This window comes from Eleutherodactylus coqui, chromosome 11 (genome assembly GCF_035609145.1).
Source record: "Eleutherodactylus coqui strain aEleCoq1 chromosome 11, aEleCoq1.hap1, whole genome shotgun sequence".
NCBI classification, from domain to species: Eukaryota; Metazoa; Chordata; class Amphibia; order Anura; family Eleutherodactylidae; genus Eleutherodactylus; species Eleutherodactylus coqui.
Genome location: NC_089847.1, coordinates 65254397 through 65274077, shown reverse-complemented (window position 1 = coordinate 65274077; position 19681 = coordinate 65254397). Strand labels below are relative to the sequence as shown.

The 19681-nt window shown below is 48.2% G+C and overlaps 1 protein-coding gene across 2 annotated transcripts in view; it reads right to left on the bottom strand.

The window, feature by feature from the left end:
* Positions 1 to 19681, bottom strand: part of MUS81 (MUS81 structure-specific endonuclease subunit) — a 161734-nt gene that overhangs the window by 49552 nt on the left and 92501 nt on the right. For both annotated transcript variants that reach the window (XM_066582297.1, XM_066582298.1), the window contains 3 exons: positions 14464 to 14552; positions 7130 to 7297; positions 1729 to 1920 (listed from right to left, as the gene is read on the bottom strand). In XM_066582297.1, the coding sequence (XP_066438394.1) occupies positions 1729 to 1920; positions 7130 to 7297; positions 14464 to 14552 (449 nt within the window). The remainder of the gene's footprint in view (positions 1 to 1728; positions 1921 to 7129; positions 7298 to 14463; positions 14553 to 19681) is intronic.

Genomic DNA, 19681 nt, shown 5'->3' with positions numbered 1-19681 from the left:
ATCAACTTAAGGGCTCTTTCACATGGGTGTCGGCACTTTTTTACATTTATGCGCCTGTAGACGGCTCTGGCCCGGCGCATATACGCCGAGCCCGCAATGCTGTTGGCCTAGGGGAGACAGTTTAGCTCTGCTAAGCTATCTCCCCCTTCCCTTCGCCAGCTCTCGGCAGGGGGAGGAGGTGGGACGGGGCGGGAGCTAGTGTGCTAAGCTCCTGTCACCTCTCCGCCCCTTGTCGGCAGCCATCAATGGGACGGGGCAGGGCAGGAGCTTAGCAACTAGCTCCGCCCCATCCCGCCCCTCTCATTGCAAACAGACGGCAAGGGGCGGGGAGGAGGAGAGAAGGGGGAGGGAGTTTAGCAGTCACGCTACTAAACCCCCTCCCACCTGCAGCAGCTATTATTGGCTCCTATAGGAGTCTATGGCAGCGGCCGCATTCCGGCCGGGAAAAATAGTTCCAGGGCTATCTCTATCTTTCCTGCCCAGTGTAAAAGTGCCTAGGGCTATATTGGCCGGCCAAGCGCTTTTACGCCGATTTTACATTCCAATGCATCAGATCGTAGCGTATATCAGCCAGCCATGAAAATGGCGGACGATATACGCTTGTGTGAAAGAGCCCTAAGGAAGTTACTTTATCAATTTTTTTTTTGCTGGGGAAAGGGCTCAGACTTCCTGCTAAACATTCTCCACGTGGCATGTCATTAGGGCCTTTCAGCGACAAACATTAGATGCAGTGAAAGTGTATATATATATTCTCCCACTAATCAGGTGGAAATTAATTGGAAAGAGGCTCAGTGTGAACTTGTGGATCATCTGAGAGGTGTTAGGATTTGCTTAAATATACCGTAGTTATGATTGATTGCATTGTTTGGGTAGGGTAATGCCATGTTCTATGTATACTATGCTTATACATGTAGAAATGTGAAGGAATTAAGGGGGAATTGTATTAAAAAAAAATAACTTCAAAACAAATTATCTAATTTAAAAAACAAAAGAATGCAAGTTTTGGAACCAATACGATCTAACTAAAAATTTAGAGGGTAGCCGGACTATCATGAAAAGGACTATCAATATACTCCTTTTCATGATAAAGAAGCACTTAGAGCAAAACTGATGCACTGTGTTAAGCCAAGAACAGACCTGTAACGGTCTTTATTAAGGATCACCAGTCTCCTGACAAATGAGACATGCGACCCATTCTCCTGATAACACAGCCTAAGACTTCCTGTTCTATATAGCAGCCTAATGAACCACAGACACAGTGAACAGAAGCAGACTCAAACTTCTATGAAAGAATCTAATAGACATGCTCTATGACTTGATCGGAGGTAATTGTGCAGGAAGGAGAAGAGGTGAGTTGTGACCATTACCTACTGTGAATGGTTGATCCTGTGCTATCTATAGGTAGGGGTTACCTTTCATTGTAATCTTGCCTGTAATGATAATAAGATGACTGCTAAAAACGTTTTCTCTACAGAACAGGAAGAGTCAACCTAGGCTTACTGGTCAGTGTGAAAACTTGACCATTTTATGCTTTTTTGTAATATATATGCTGACATGGAGAATAAAGAAAACCACTAAAAATAAAAAAAAATTTTCACATCAAAACTTAGGTTAAACAATTGGTCTTTTTCTGATTAATCATTCCCTATGACATTTATGTCATAGAAGCTTAACAGCATAACATATAGTTCGCGACAATACACCACACAAAAGTTTTCAAAACCTTACCCTGTGGTTTCAATGAAGTCAACACAAAGTATCACATTGAACTGGCCTGGTCGCAGAGTGAAGTCCGGAGCATGGGTATATGAGCTGGCTACAGGATCTTCTCTTGGCGGTCTATTGTTGATTGAGGAGAAGGGCAGGCTAACCGTTTTATGTGATGGAGCTCTACAACCATAAGTGAGGCTCTCAGTGGTCCTGGCAAACAGAACACAGAAACACAGTCAGCAGTGTTTGGCTGCATGCACACGGCAGAGCTGGATTTTGCATGTGGAATCAGGCCCTGACAGCAGAAGCGTCCGCGCTTACCTGCTTTCTTGATCTTCATCTGTACTGTGAATGGTTTGCACAGCGAGCCGTCGGACATGTACATTACAGATTTTAAAACATTTTTTTTTTTAACTGCTGCTTTTCCTGCTGAATCCGCGGCCCGTCCGCAATGTCAGATAGATTCCATTTACTTCAATGGAAGATGTCTCTGCGGACATCGCAGGAAAATGGAGCATGCTGCGATTTTTCATCCACAAGCGGAAACTGCAATTGGTTTCAGCTCGTGTGCATGAAGAATCACTTTTGTGTAGCATGCTATGGGTGGTATTTGCTGCAGAATCCAGAGGCGGTCGCCCGCTCCGGATTCCGCAATTCAAATCCGCCTGTGTGCATTCACCCTTTAGGAGAGTAGCTATAGTGGGTGCAGAGGTAACAGTCACACCTGGCCCTGGAGTCTGTAGGTCATTCTGCCACATAACATGATAGTTGGGGATCTTGTCACAATTTTTTCATTGGGGCCTTAGAGCTTTAAGTTCTGCCACTGGTAGTACAGATAGGGTTATTCATAACAAATGGAGCTACAATCAGTAGCATTTTACAGAGGATAAGAAATAAGTCTATTTATTACGGCAGAAAAATCTACTAAAAATTGGCCTGTGAAAAATTCATCCACTTGAAATGCACTGTAATGCGATGCACTTCTCCCCTGCGTGCAGATAGCCTTGCAGCTAGTCTAGGACTTGATTTAATAAGTAGAATTGAAATTTTCATTACCAAAGTCAAACTCAAATAAAAGTAAAAGGGGAACAGTTCAATTGGAGCAAAACTGCTGCAAAAACCCCCACCAAGGTTGCAACAAGATGGAACTCTGCATGACTCCATTCACACACCTTCGCCTGAACACGCTGCGGTTGATTCGCTAGACTGCTTGCGGATCACCGCTAATTGTTGGGCTGCAACCTAGACTTAAACTGATTTACTTCACATGTTTATGGGAGTGCATAGAACAAGGAGCCTTTAGGAGGTCTGTTCTGCAGATTATTATGAAGATATCCTAGCAAATCCTAAGGTCTGCATTCTGAATATCCCAGGCAGCTTGAGCTGGATAAACATATAAATATAGGTATTCAAACACTATTAGACCAAGCTTACAAGTTCACAACTGCTCAGTGGATTCAGTCTGCCCTCCTATAGACCAAGAGTACAAACCTAGATTTAATTGGATTATTTGGTCAGAAAGAGAAGTATATATGAAAAGAAAGCATCTGCCCAAGTTGGAGGCAATATGGGGATGTTGCAGTGATACTCCTAGTCTGGTTAGCACCAATGTACAGCTGTTTCAAGCTGCACTGGGATGTAACTCCTAAGATGGATAAATGGGTACTGTGGAGGGTGGCCAATTCAAGGATATATTATGTGATCCCAACACTTTAGTTTTCAGACACCTATAGAAAGCAGGACATGTAATGGAGGTGGCTTTATTGACATTTTCTATAATGTGAATGTTACACCCAAACAGGACGCACTCGTACCATAAGCTGAAATACTAGGCAAATGCACACACGGAAGACCAAAAGATAGTGAACTGCGAACTGGACTCACGGGCAGACATACACAATGACAGACAAACGCCCGAAACACGCACATAGCATACCTGCACACATGAACAGAATAGATGTGGTACGAGGTATTGGTTTGTATTTTGGCCAAGACACTTAAACCCATGACAAGGGTTCTTGTAATCTCGTGGGTCCCTACTCTCACAAGACAACTTCCCTATGAATCCTACCTGCAAGCGGGGCGATCGTCCTAGTAGGGACGGCCCCTCGCTTGAACCTATGGACCTGCCTTGCTTTGGATGGTAAACGATCCAAGCAGACAGGGTACTGTTCACATCAACAAACCACAGAATGCATACCACACAGAACACGTCACTGTTCACACCATACAAAAAAACATGCATGGATGCAAAACACAAGGGAAAGGAGAAAACCACCCCCTCTAGCCAAAGGGGCTAGTATATATGTGCAGCAGACGAGTGGGAATTGGCTGGCAAGAGAACCCATAGAACTACAAGTCCCAGGAGCACAACCTAACAGTGAAAAGCCATTGTACATGCATTTTCATTGATATGCATCATTATATTTTTCATATATACTTACCAGATATTTGTGAATGTAATATACATTGCATTGTATGATATGACTGACTGAAGAGGGCTTATACAGTTTAATAAAAATAATCTGCTTAACAAAAAAAAAAAGGAGTCCATGTGCTCCCCAGGAGTTAGCGATGATCTGCATGCTGTTACAGCGGATCAGCCGGGGTATCTACTGGTACACTGAGGGGGACATTTATAAAAAACATTTCATGTCAGTTTCTGGAACAAAACGAAGTTGCAAAAAAATGCACAAGGCTTACTTTGTGCAAAACTTTTGTGACTTTTGATGGTCTGTGCTGCTGTCTGACACTTTGTCCAAAGGGGGTGTGATCACTTAGACCGATACATTTTATGTATAATTTACAACAGAAACTGGTATAAATTATACCTGAAACGTACGCCAGGTTGGATTTGCTGTACATTTCTGTGTAGACACACAGGGGTGCCGACTGCCTTGTCATATGCATAGTGGGACATAGAAAAGTAGCCCTGCGCCGCACTCTTTTCAAAGCTGTTTAAGAGAAAATCTGTCTGATTTCCCATAGCAACCAATCACAGCACAACTTTCACTTGACCTTAGCAGTATTAGGGCCAACAATATTAAGACTGGCGATTGAAATGCCCATATTAATTTATTTCCTTTTAAGACTTTTGTAAAGTTAGGTAATCTAACATATTTGGTGTTCTGACACATAAAACATCCAGTGCAAAATGGACAAAAACCATTGCAATTTGTGTTAAAACCACGTAGCACACTGCTGCTAGATGTACAGGCACCTTAAAGGGGTTGTCCCGCGGCAGCAAGTGGGTCTATACACTTCTGTATGGCCATAATAATGCACTTTGTAATGTACATTGTGCATTAATTATGAGCCATACAGAAGTTATCAAAAGTTATTCACTTACCTGTTCCGTTGCTGGCGTCCTCGTCTCCATGGTTGCCGTCTAATGGCCAAATTAGACGCGCTTGCGCAGTCCGGGTCTTCTGCTTTTCTCAATGGGGCTCCGTGTAGCTCCGCCCCGTCACGTGCCGATTCCAGCCAATCAGGAGGCTGGAATCGGCAATGGACCGCACAGAAGCCCTGCGGTCCACCGAGGGAGAAGATGACGGCGGCCATCTTCAGCAGGTAAGTAAGAAGTCACCGGAGCGCGGGGATTCAGGTAAGCGCTGTCCGGTGTTCTTTTTTAACCCCTGCATCGGGGTTGTCTCGCGCCGAACGGGGGGGGGGGGGGGTTGAAAAAAAAACAAACCGTTTCGACGCGGGACAACCCCTTTAAATACTGCTAAATAGGCATTTGACACATCTTTCCAAAGTAAAGTCTAAGGGTACTTACACACAGACGGTATTTCTGCTGGATGTTCTGAAAATCGGTCAGACATAGCACCCATTTATTTGAATGGATGTATGCTCATGTGCTCTTTTTACTCGCATGAACATTCTTGTCCGATGCTTGGACAAAAACAGCACATCTACATGCGGGGTCCTGTACATTGGACAACATACGGATGGGATGTCCACCTGCTGTCCAATCCGAGTTGTGCACTAGGACCTTGGGTACAACTTTTTTGCATGCAGTCTAAGTGATGACTATCGGGTGCCTAAACTGTCCCAACAACTATCGCTTCTTTCACACAGAGTGATATTTGTAAATGGAGGCACAGCGTGCCAGAAAACTCTTCCAGCCGGCGCCTCCATTCACAGGCAGTCATTCAAAGATCATAATGTCAAATGGTGTTCATATCCTTTAACCCCTTAAGGACATGGCCTATTTTGAGCTTCAGGACGCAACAATTTTTAGGGGATTCTCATCTTTATTTTTTCAAAAGCCATAACTTTTTAATTTTTTTCTGTCGACATGGCCGTATAGGGGCTTGTTTTTTGTGTGGCGAACTGTAGTTTTTACTGCTGCCATTTTGGGGTACATAACACTATATTGTAAAACTTTTATTTTTTACGATAGCAGGGAGAGAAAACGCATCAATTCTACCATAGATGTTTTTTTTAAACAGCGTTAATTATGCAGCATAAATGCCAATACATTTTTTCTGCAGGTCGGTACGATTACAATGATACCAAAATTCTTAGATTTTTTTTTTTAAGGTTTTTCTACTTTTCCGCAATCAAAACCCTTTTTTTGGAAATGAATTTTTTTCTAAATGACTAAATTCAAAGTCCTATAACTTTTTAAATTTCCATAGATGGAGCTGTGAGGGCTTATTTTTAGCGAGACAAGCTGTAGTTTTCATTGGTACCATTTTGGGGTATATACGGCTTTTTAAATCACTTTTATTGCGTCATTTTGGGAGCCAAAATGAAAAAAATAAGCATTTTGCCTCAGTTTTTTTAAAGGTTTTTTAAAAACACTTTTTGCCATGTAGGATAACAAGCGTGTTCAATTTATTGTACGAATACGACGATACCAAAATGTGGGATTTTAATTTTTTAAAACATTTTTTATGCTAATATGAGAAAAAAGCACATAAAAAAGGTGTTTTTTACATGTTTCTTACATTTTTTTAAATTTTTTTTTTAGACTTTTTATGTCCCTGTAGGGAACTTGTACAATAGCACCTGTGATCGCTATGATAAGGCATTGCAGAACTTCTGTCCTGCAATGCCTTATCGCTTGCATCTGGCGTACTGTTGCCATGGCAACCAGTCAGGCTCTCCGCAATTTCATTGCGAGAGTCCGATGATGTTACAGAGGAAGCACGCTCCCTTTGTGAACCCTTTACATGCCACAATCTACATAGATCGCGGCAGGGAAGGGGTTAACAGCAGGGGGCGCTGTCCCGATGCACCCCTGCTGTTGCAGCAGGAGGCCGGCTATCGGTGACAGCTGGCTCCCGATGCCGGATAGTGCGGGATCTCTCCTGATCTTGCGCTATCCACAGGACATAAGTGTACCTCCTGTTGCGTTAAGTGCCTCCCTGCCAGGACATACATTTACTTTTATGTGTCTAGTTTCACTTACAATACATTTTGGATATTCTCTCTACAGTGCAGCTTATCCTGATCCTCTTGATCTTCCTCAGATGCTGTGGTACATCCTTGACTGGCGCTATCATTCCTGCCTTCAAGCACTTCTTCAGCAGCTTCCAATCTCTGTGCCAGATGAAGCCCTTTGTCAGTAAGGGAATACCTGCACAGAACATATTCAGTAGGTTAGAAGCTAGGACACTAATGCCCACCAGCAAATACAGTAGTTCCACACAAAATGCTCATAAAACGGATATTTTTGGTATAACTTACCGTAAAATCTCTTTCTCATCACGTTCTATGGGGGAAACAGCCAGACCATGGGGACACAGCCAGACCATGGGATATAGCCACTGCCACTAGGAGGCGACACTAAGCATACAGTGTTAGCCCCTCCCACCGGCTATATTCCCCTGCAGACACTCAGCTAATCAGTTTTGTATCCAATCAGTAGGAGTAGCCAGTGGGAGCACAACAAAAATACATCTTTACATAAATAAAACATATAAATGTTCTGGATTAATATAACGCCATCTGCGCCTGAAGAACAGAAAGTTCCAGCAACTGCTATTTCAACGAAAGGGGTGGGTGCTGTGTCACCGAATGAACGTGACGAGAAAAAGATTTTACGGTAAGTTATACCAAAAATATCCGTTTATCGTGCGTATCATTGGGGGACACAGCCAGACCATGGGACGTTCCAGAGCAGTCCCGAACGAAAACATGGGGCGGGTTACTTACAAATGGTCCCGAGCAGTTAGGGGACAGCCGCCTGTAGAATCTTCTGACCCAGGGAGGCGTCTGCTGATGCATACGTATGGACCCTATAACATTTCGAAAACGTATGCAAGAAAGTCCAAGTAGCCGCCTTGCATACCTGCAGAGCTGAGGCCCGTGGCGAACTGCCCACGAGGCCCCCACCGCCCGTGTGGAGTGGGCCGTCACCCGGAATGGAGGCGACCACCCCTTGGCGCGGTATGCCTCTGCCACTAGCGTTCGTATCCACTTAGAGATGGTCACCTTAGAGGCCGCCGATCCCTTACACGCCCCTTCTGGAACCACGAACAGCGTCTCTGTCCACCGGAAGTCCTTGTTTCTTGCCACATATATTTGCAAGGCCCTAACCAGGACCAGTCGGTGCAGCGCTCTTTCTCTTGAATGTACCGGAGCCGGGCAGAAGGATGGAAGAACAATGTCCTCGTTAATATGGAATGGTGACACTACCTTTGGTAGAAACTCCGGAACTGGTCTTAGAACCACCTTGTCCTGGTGGAACGTCATAAAGGGCGGCTCGATCGACAGGGCAGCCAACTCGGACACCCTACGTATTGATGTGATAGCTACCAGAAACACCACCTTCCAACACAAAAGCCGCAACGGTATTTCTCTAAGCGGCTCGAAAGGATGCGACAGTAGTGCATCAAATACCAAATTGAGATCCCATGCAGGGGTAGGTGGCCGGAACGGGGGAGACGCATGGGTGACCCCCTGAAGGAACGTCCGCACCGCCAACCTATTAGCAATCGACCACTGAAAAAGAACCGAAAGAGCCGACACTTGGCCCCTCAGCGAGCCTAGTTTCAGCCCCAATTCTAGCCCCGTCTGTAGAAACGACAGAATATTTGCCAGTAAGAACCGCATGGGATGGAGGTGATGGTCCTCGCACCAGCCAAAAAAATGTCTCCAAACGCTATGGTAGATCATTGATGACGCCGGCTTCCTGGCCTGTATCATTGTCTGGATAACTCCCTCCGCGAAACCCTGTCTTCTCAGTATCGCGGTTTCAACAGCCAGGCCGTCAAACGAAGCGACTCTGAACTCGGGTGGAAGAGGGGTCCTTGAGACAGCAGGTCTTCCCGTTCCGGAAGACGCCACGGTACGTCGGCCAGAAGCTCTATGATGTTCGCGTACCAGGCTCGCCTCGGCCAGTCTGGCGCTACTAGAATTACCGGCCGCCCCTCCTTCCTGATCTTCCTTAGTGCCCTTTGGAATGAGCTGAAGCGGGGAGAACACATACAGAAGCCTGCCCATGGAATCACCAGTGCGTCTACTGCCACCGCCTGAGGTTCTCGAGACCAGGCCACAAACGGACGTACTCTGTAGTTCAATCTGGACGCCATCATATCTACATCCGGGGTGCCCCAGCGACGACAGATCGCCTGAAACACCTAGGGTGAAGTTCCCACTCGCTGGGATCCACCGTCTCCGACTGAGGAAATCTGCCACCCAGTTTTCTACCCCTGGAATGTACACCGCAGAGATGGACCGCAAATGCCTCTATGCCCAGATGAGTATTCCGGATACCTCGACCATCGCTCTTGCACTCCGCGTGCCTCCCTGATGGTTGATATACGCGACTGCCGTTGCATTGTCCGTCTGGATCCGCACGTCCTTTCCCCTGAGAAACAGACCGAAATGTTGCAGAGCTAGACGGATGGCCCGTAACTCCAAGACGTTGATTGGAAGTACCGCCTCACTTCGGGAGGACACCACTTGGGTGGACAGCCTCCCCAGAGTCCCACCCCAGCCGTTACAGCTGGCGTTCGTGGTTAGTACCATCCACTGGCCTGGAAGCAGTGAATGACCTCCTTGGATTCTTTTGGGACTCAACCACCATTTCAGGGCGGCCTGGACCCGGGGTGCTATTACAATCCGCTGATCCAGAGTCTGTAGTGATCTGTTCTAACGTGATAGAAGGAAGTGTTGGAATGCCCGCGAGAGACACTGTGCGAACGGTATTGCCTCGAACGAAGCTACCATCAGACCCAACACCTTCATGCAATGTCTGATGGATACCGGCCTCCCCTGAAGCAGGGACTGCACATTGCTGACCAGCGCCTCCCCTTTTGGTTGGGGCAACCGGATCTGGTGCTTCCTGGTGTCGAATACCATCCCCAGGAATTCCAACCGCTGCGTCGGAACTAGACAGGATTTGCCGTGGTTTATGATCCACCTGAAGTCTTCCAGCATCTGCAGACTTATGCGCAGACTCTCTAAATTGCTGTCTCGACACGGAGCCTTTATCAGGATATCGTCCAGGTAGGGGATGGCTACCACTCCTCTTGCGTGGAGTAATGCCATTACTGCCGCCAGGATCTTTGTGAACACTCTCGGTGACGTTGAGAGCCTGAACGGTAGGGCCGTGAATTGGTAATGGCTCCCCTGGACCTCGAAACGCAGAAACCGCTGATGGGACCTCCGAATCGGGATATGCAGGTATGCATCCCTGATATACACCGACGAAAGAAACTCCCCTGGTTCCATAGAGGCGATTACTGACCTGAGGGACTCCATACAGAAATGTTTTGCTCTGACGTAGTGGTTCAGCCATCTCAAATCGAGGACCGGCCTGGCCCTGCCATCCTTTTTGGGGACTACAAAGAGGTTTGAATAAAAACCCCATCCACGCTGACAAGATGGAAGAGGCACCACTACACCCTGTGCCAGCAGGTGTTCTATCGCTAGGAGAAACTGCGCCGCTCTTTCCGGGGCCTTTGGAACCCTGGATCTGAAAAAATGATCCTGCGGGAAGGACGCAAACTCGATGGCGTAACCGACCGAGATGACTTCCTGTACCCAGGCGTCGGACACGCGCGTCAGCCACACTTCCCAGAGCAGGGAAAGCCTGCCCCCCACCCTGTTGAGAACGGGTGGGGGCTGATCCTCATGCCGACACCTTTATACCTGCGCCCTTGGGTGCCTTTGACCGAGACCGCCAGGCTGGCCTGGCCTTAAAGGAAGGACCCTTCCTTTGTTCTGTCGGAGCCCTTCTAGCCTGAGCCCACTGCCCCATTGTGGGCCGGGACGTAAATCGGCGAAACGAGCGATAAAAGGGCTTCTTTTTTGATGCCGCTATCTCTCCCCTTCCGGAACTCTGCGGAAGGTAGGTGCTCTTCCCGCCTAGCGTCCTTGATCAGCTCGTCCAGTCTGGCCCCAAAAAGCCTATTACCCTCAAAGGGGAGCTTGGTGAGAACTCCCTTTGACGATGCATCCGCTGACTATCCTTTTAGCCACAGGGTCCGGCGCGACGCCACCGAAGCCGCAGATGCCCGGGCCACAAATTTTGCGGAGTCTAAACTCGCCGCACAGACAAATTTCCCCGCTTGGATAATGTTGTCTGTGGCTTCCAACAGATCGTTGGGCGGAGCCCCCGCAAGGATATCCTTGCGCAGTTGTTTTGCCCACGCCACTGACGCCTTGCTCACCCAGGCGGAAGCGAAGGTGGGCCGCAAGGCGGTGCCCGCTGCCTAGAAAGCTGACTTTGCCAAAGAGTCCAGTTTCCTGTCCTGTGGGTCTGTTAGTGCCGCAACCTCGGCTGCGGGCAGCGCGGTACTCCTTGACAAAAGCGATACGGGTGGGTCCACTACCGGGGGTCTCTGACCACTTTCTCACGAGATCCTCCGGGAAGGGGTACGCAATCTCCCAGGATTTACCTGGTTGCCTGAACCGTTTATCCAGAACCTCCCATTCCTTTTCTAGGATCTTCTCAAAATCTTGATGGGAAGGAAAAACCTGACGCGGGCGCTTCTGCCATTTAAAAGACACAGCCGCTGGTGGCACCTCCGCTAGTACCTCTGCTACCTGCAGTGTGTCCTTTACCGCTACCACCAAGCTGTCCCATTAACGTGGCCAGCCTTGACACTTGTTCCTCGTCTAGATCTGAGAGTGACGATACACAGGATCGTTCCTCCTCCGAGCAGCTACTTCCCCCCACAGGTGACTGCGGTCGCTGCGCCTGGGATGTAGCCTGAGATGCCAAGGAACATGAGACCCGCGAGGGGGCAGGGTGTGACCGAGGAGACCTCGCTGTATACCGAGACCGTCGGGAGGATTCCCTGGACCGATGGTATGTACGGGCAGACTCCCTGGAACTGTGGGACCCGTGAAAAGACTCCCTAGAGCAGTGGGACCTAGAGGACCTGGAGGACCTCCTGGAGCGGCGAGACCTATGGGAGGATTCCTCACGGCTGCGGGACCTCCGTCTCTTATGCCACCTTCCCCGTGAACGCTCAGGGGAGGACGCTTCAGTGTCAGAATGCAAATGGCGGAATATTGCCGCTGACGAACTGGCCACCCGGAAGTGCCTGTGCTACCCTGAGGACGGCGCCCGGCCCCTGGGATGCCGCTGTCTCCCTCTGCGTATGCTGCCCGCGTCTTCCGCCATCCTGCCGCCGCCAGATCATGCCCCATAGACGCTGCCAGCCGCTAATGCGGGCGCGACTCGCGTCCTGCCGCCGCGGCCAGCATTCTGCCCACTGCGGTCGTTTTGGCCCGGCATCCTGCCGCCGCTGCTGCGTCTACGACCGCCCAGGTATGCCACCTTCTGCCCTCGCCAGGGGGCTGAAACTGCTGATGCGCTCCTGGTGGGGCCACCTAAGGGGTTACCTTACAGCCGACGTCCGCAGACACGGGGAGAGATGAGGGAGGGGGCGGGGAGGGGGGGATCCTCTTCGTCCAGCCACGCTCTTTCTCCCCGTCCGCACTCCAGCAGTGTTCCCCCCTGCGCTCGCCGTCACCAGAGGGGCGCCACTCCAGAGGGGGGAACCCTATCGCTGGCGGGCAATGACTCCAATGCACACAGGCAGGGTCGTGCTACCTTTTCTTCTCTGGGTAAGGCGCAGCAGTGTGGCGGCGACACCACCTGCCTGCGCCTTCCCCCGGGAGGACAGGAAAGCCAGGGAAAAGCCCCGATTCCCCGTATTCCCGCCATGAAGTCCCTTCCGGACCTACACACGTCTGCCTCCTGCAGACACTAAGCTAAAAACTGATTAGCTGAGTGCCTGCAGGGGGGATATAGTCGGTGGGAGGAGCTAACACTGTATGCTTAGTGTCGCCTTCTAGTGGCAGTGGCTATATCCCATGGTCTGGCTGTGTCCCCCAATGATACAGACGAGAAATGTCTATTACTTTAGCTTTCTACAGGAAAAATAATAATAATCTTTACTTGTATAGAACCAACTTATCCCGCACCGTACAAGATAAAGTCACAATGCTGCTGGGCTCAGGCCTCATGCCAATGGCTCTACTAGGACTCTATTTTGCACAGAACTATAATAGGGCTGTCATTCTAGTCCATGTGTCTTTAAAGGTTCCTTTCCACTGGCGATAGTGATATCACTGCGAGAAAATCGCAATGTTAAAATCGCATCGCAATGCTGCAAAATCGCAAGCTTTTGCGTTGCTAGAATCTGTTTTGCCATTGCACTGTATGGGCGACAGAAAAATGCAAAACGCTGAAACAATCCTCTTGCTGCGATTTTTAATCCTCGCATCGCAGCTTGCCCTTTAACATCGCTAGTGGAAAGGTTGTCATAGAACAACGTGTGGGACTTTCCTGCGAGAGCTCGCACTCTTGCATCGCACTGAAAACATGCGATTACCTCGCCAGTGGAAAGGAGCCCTAAGGGCTCCCACACACTTGCATTTGCATTTTTTGTTAACGTGATTGTCAATGGGACTTTCTAATGTTAAAAACGCAACACAAATTGCATTTTTGGTGCATTGCGTTGCGTTTTTAACATTAGAAAGTCCCATTGACAATCGCGTTAACAAAAAACGCAAACACAAGTGTGTGGGAGCCCTTAGGCTATCACCCCATGTAACGTAAACTGGAGGCAAAAACATTGTCTTAGATTTTACAAATGGGGAAATTCATGGTGATAATTTGTAGAAAGAATTAATAGCACTGCAGGTTAATTCCCATTGAGATTTTCCTCCACAGGGTGTGGCTGAGATTTGTCAAATCTGATCCACTTTGTTGCTACTGTAACATGCTGTTGATTTTCTGCCTACAAAGCCAGTTGAAAATTTTGCAATGTATTCGCGATGCTATGCCTTCAATTTCATACACTGAGATATACAGTTTTGCTTTCTGTCAGATGCCGTATTGCTGCAGGGGAAATAGCTATATACATACAGCACCTGAAGAAAATGCCATATACTGCAGCTCAGAACCAGCCGTTTGCCGCAGTGCAATAGATATCTATGTTTAGGTTATTTCATAATGCACCACAGTAGGAGTAGCAAGCATTACTTGTGCATGACTTCAGTGGGGATCATAAAGCTAACACGGACTCATATAACAGTAATGTTTGGTTATACAGGTAGGAGAGACTGACGTCAGAGCAAATAAAAGACGCCCTACATACACACTGGATTCTAGATAGGTCTGTTGCTGTCTGTGGTTGCAAGCAGCAATGGGTGGAAAGTCCTTATAACAAGTGTTTTCTTAAGGTCATATGGTAAACAACAAGTTACAATCCTCACCTTATCAAAGCATTTCTAATGTTGTGACCCTCAATAAGAATATTCTGAAAGGCACACTGTTACCTGGCTGGGCAGTGAGTCTTGATTACCAATTCCTTTTGGATTAATGTGCTTACAGAAGACCAGGCTGTGTATTTATTGCTGGGTTCAGTCTGTAGGAAAGGTCAGAGAAAAGAAATCTTCTTACATGTCTCTTCAGTATGAAGGAGCATGGAACGGATATTATATAGACAAACGGGAATGTTCACAATGTAGAATCTCTGGAGAAACACATAAGCCAAATATTGCCAGTGTTTTAGGATCATGAATTGTCTGATGAGAAGAGCAGCAGAGAAGAAGCTAATGTAGAAAACGGGGGAGGACCTGTATACAGCAGAAAGGCAGGAGGGCTACCGTATTTAACTGCAATTCACGTTAGACCCGATGGATTCCTGTAGTGTGTCTTTCTGGCATTTACTGGGCTACAATACTCTTTTTAGGCTGGGTTCACACGGGGCGGAACGGCCGTGGAATTTCCGCGCAGATGGGAAGAGAATGCCGCTGCGGAATACCGACGGCGAAACCACTCCGAAACCCGCAGCTAAAGGTCGCGGGTTTTGAAGCTGCGCTTATCCCGTGTAAATCTTGCTTTTTTCTCTGTGCGGTCATTCCATTAAAATTCTGTCCCATGTGACACCAACCTTACTGTATATGAAATTGTTGCGCTTTCCTACACAAGTGGTCACCACAAAAAAAAAAAAAAAAACAACCTGTGGCATACAGACTGTTGGAGCTAAACATTCAGCCAATAAGAAGAGGCTGGAGTTCCTAAAGATGATGTGAATAGGGTCTTAGTTCACAGGTTCCGTCAGTGGTTTCTATCATAAATTCCAGAAAAAATAGCACAGTACTATTTTTTCCAGCAAAACGACAGATACTATGACAGAACTCATAACAGTCAAAGGGCTCCGTCGGATGTCATTGCCATGCAGCATATGAATTAACTGGCCCACAGAGCCTGAGGCCCAATGTCCATGGGCGGATTTAAATTATGTAATCCGCACTTGTCTCCCGTGTAGGAGATCCGCAGATGTAGAAGCCCATAGGGATGCACTAGCACAGAAAAAGTGGTAAATAGCCAACTAATAGGTGGTAAAAAGTTAGATAAAAGGTGTCTTAACATGCATCACATTTATCATCCAGTCACTGTGATAAATCTGGGGCATTTCAAGACTGTCTAATCTAGTTTGAACTGTCTATTAGACAGGATTAGTAAGGTTAATTTCACATGATTGAGTGAATCACGGCCCGATATATACTGCGTTTTCCAACATAAGATTTCGACACGGATGCAAGGCGTTTTTGTATCAAAACACCTCACTTCGGGGAAGTAGCAATCAATTGCTTTCAATGGGAAAACCGCGCATCGCATTGCGTGCGCCCAGCACGTGATTCGATGCTGCCACCTGTCCCATTGAAAGCAATGGGAGATGTGATGCTAGAGCATGCCCAAAGATAGGACGTGCCGTGATTCATTTCCCGCAACGCGGGGGGGGGGGGGGGGGGGGGGAAATCACTCGTATGTATCACCCCATAAGACCCCGTGTATAATCTGCCCCAACATTTATGACTCAAACTTTAAAAAAAAAAGAAAAACTATGGAATACAATACGAGGCTGTAGAACAGATATTTTTGGTATAACTTACCGTAAAATCTCTTTCTCATCACGTTCATTGGGGGCCACAGCCTAGACCATGGGGATATAGCCACTGCCCTAGGAGGCGACACTAAGCAAAAAAGTGTTAGCTCCTCCCCCCTGGCTATATCCCCCCTGCAGGCACTCAGCTAATTAGTCTGTCTGCAAGCAGTAGGAAGCCAGTGGGAGTACGATTATACATATTATGTTTTATACATACCAAAATACATACTTTGGCATAATTCTCTGCCAAACAATGACCGAAGAAGAACAGAAAGTTCCAGCAACCGCTTAAATAAACAAGGGGTGGGTGCTGTGGCCCCCAATGAACGTGACGAGAAAGAGATTTTACGGTAAGTTATACCAAAAATATCTGTTTCTCGTCCGTATCATTGGGGGCCACAGCCTAGACCATGGGACGTCCACAAGCAGTCCCGAAAATATATATATATTGGGTGGGCATTTAAAGTTTGACCGTGTGGTCAAGGGACCGCCGCCTGCAAGATCTTCCGGCCGAGCGCTGCGTCCGATGATGCAGATATGTGGATCTTATAAAACTTTGAAAACGTATGTAAGGAAGTCCAGGTGGCTGCCTTACACACCTGAAGCGCCGAGGCTCCGTGCCGGACCGCCCAGGAGGCCCCTACCGCCTGTGTGGAGTGGGCCGTAACCCGAAATGGTGGCGTGCGTCCTGAGGTGCGATACGCCTCTGTTATCAAGGACCTTATCCACTTAGATAGGGTGACCTTTGAGGCTGCCGAGCCCCTCCGGGCCCCCTCCAGAATCACGAAGAGGGTGTCAGTTTTACGGAATTCTTTGGTTCTTTTTACATAAATCTTCAACGCCCTCACCAAGTCCAGCGTTTTTTCCCTTGTGTGTACTGGCGTTGGACAGAAGGAAGGCAAGACAATTTCTTCATTGATGTGAAACTCCGAGACTACTTTCGGTGGAAACTCTGGTGATGGTCTCAGTACCACTTTATCTTGGTGGAAAGTCATATAGGGGGTCTGTATAGACAAGGCCGCCAGCTCAGAGACCCTATGAATAGAGGTAATAGCGACGAGGAATACTGCCTTCCAGGTCAGTAGTCGCATAGGAATCTCTTTCAGCGGCTCAAACGGTTGGTCTGTCATAGCCTCCAACACGAGATTAAGATCCCATGCTTGAACCGGGGGTTTCAACGGGGGTGTCGTATGGGCGACTCCCTGTAGGAATGTACGCACAGCCATTCTGTTTGCGATTGGCCTCTGAAACAGCACCATCAGTGCTGACACCTGCCCCCTTAGCGAGCCTACCCTTAATCCTATTTCGAGACCCGATTGTAGGAATGCCAGTATTCTGGCCACCGAAAATTGCATCGGCTGCACTTGCCGCTCCTCACACCAGGTGAAGAAGCGCTTCCAGACTCTGTAATAAATAGCCGACGAGGCTGGTTTCCTGGCCCGTATCATTGTCTGAATCACCTTCTCCGAGTAACCTTTTCTTCTTAACACCTCGGTCTCAACGGCCAGGCCTTCAAATGTAGAGACCTGGAATCCAGGTGTAGCAAAGGCCCTTGGGATAGCAGGTCTCTTCGATCCGGTAGGTGCCATGGTGTGTCGGTCAACATTTCTATGATGGTCGCGTACCAGCTCCTTCTTGGCCAATCTGGCGCTATTAATATCGCTGGTCGCCCTTCCTGTTTGATTTTCCCTAGGATTCTTGGTATGAGAGGGATTGGTGGAAACACGTACAGGAGTTTGGATCCTCCCCACGGGATGGTCAGGGTGTCTGTTGCCGCCGCTTGTGGATCCCGTGCTCGGGCCACAAATGGAAGAATTTTGTAATTCAGTCTGGACGCCATGAGGTCCACGTCCGGTGTACCCCATTTCAGACATATCGTCCGGAATACTTCTGGGTGCAACCTCCATGTGCCGGGATCCACCGTTTCCCGACTTAGGTAATCTGCCACCCAGTTGTCTACTCCGGGAATGTAGACTGCTGATATTGAGTTCAGATGATTCTCCACCCACGTCAGTATGCAAGCTACTTCGTTCATTACTGACACGCTCCGTGTGCCCCCTTAATGGTTGACATAGGCCACAGCTGTGGTGTTGTCCGTCTGGATGCGCACATCCTTCTTCTTGAGACTGGACCCGAAGTGCCGGAGAGTCAGGTAAATGGCCCGTAATTCTAGGATGTTGATGTTCAACCTTGTTTCTCTCTGAGACCAAACTCCCTGAACAGACTAGCCCCCCCAGTGTTCCGCCCCAGCCTGAGTGGCTGGCGTCCGTCGTCAATACTACCCATCGTTTTGGGCCCAAAGACCGTCCCGCCTGAAGCCTCCCAGGTTTCAACCACCACTTCAACGCATCCTGGACTTGAGGGGTTATCCGGATTCGTTGTTCCAGGGTCAGTGTGGACCTGTTCCAGCGGGACAATATCAGATGTTGTAGCATCCTTGACCGGAACTGGGCAAAGGGGACCGCCTCGAAGGCTGCTACCATTTGGCCCAGAATACTCATACAGTGTCTGATGGTTAGCGTTCTCTTCTGCATTAGAGACCGAATACCGTGTAGAAGCTTGTCTACCTTTGTTTGAGGTAGTAGAACTCGGTGCTGGCTGGTGTCGAATATCATGCCTAAGAACTCCAACCGGTGTGCTGGTATTAGGCACGATTTTTCGCGGTTTACTATCCAGCCAAATTCTTCTAAAGTTTCCATCGTGACGCGTAAACTCCTGATGTTGCAGTCCCGTGACGGTGCTTTTACTAGCACATCGTCCAGGTATGGTATGGCCGCTATGCCCTTTGCATGGAGTAGTGCTATCACTGCTGCTAGTACTTTTGTAAATACTCTTGGGGAGGTTGACAGGCTGAATGGCAGAGCCGTGAATTGAAAATGTCTTCCCTGCGTCTCGAAACAAAGGAATTTTTGGTGTGCTTCCCGAATCAGAATATGGAGGTAGGCGTCCTTGATGTCTATTGAGGACAAAAATTCCCCCGGCTGCATGGAGGCTATCACGGATTTGATCGACTCCATCCAGAAATGCTTTGTTTTGATGAATTGATTCAGTCTCCTTAAATCCAGTACTGGCCTGACCCTGCCGTCTTTTTTGGGCACTAGAAAAAGATTTGAGTAGAACCCTTGCTTCTCTTGTGCCCCTGGCATTGGTTTTACAACCCCCTGTGCCAGAAGATTTTCCACTGCCAATTGTAGGTTGGCTACTCCTTCCGGGGTGGCAGGCACTCTGGACTTGCAAAACGAATTCTGTGGCAGAGTCGCGAATTCGATCGCGTACCTGGATGCCATGATCTCCTGCACCTACTTGTCGCTTACGCGACTCCACCATGTCTCCCGAAATTGGGAGAGCCTGCCCCCCACCCTGGTGACACTGGGTGGGGGCGGCGCCTCATGCCGCGTTCTTTGATTCCGCCGCCTTAGATGTTCCAGGTCGGGATCGCCATGCTTGTCTTGTCTTGAAGGTTGGACCCTTCCTTGCGTCTGTCGGGGTCCTCCTAGATTGGGACCACTGCCCTGACCCAGAAAGGGACGAGAAACGCCGAAAGGACCTAAAAAACGGTTTCCTCTTCAATGGAACCTTTTCCTTTCTTGTTGGAATTTGTA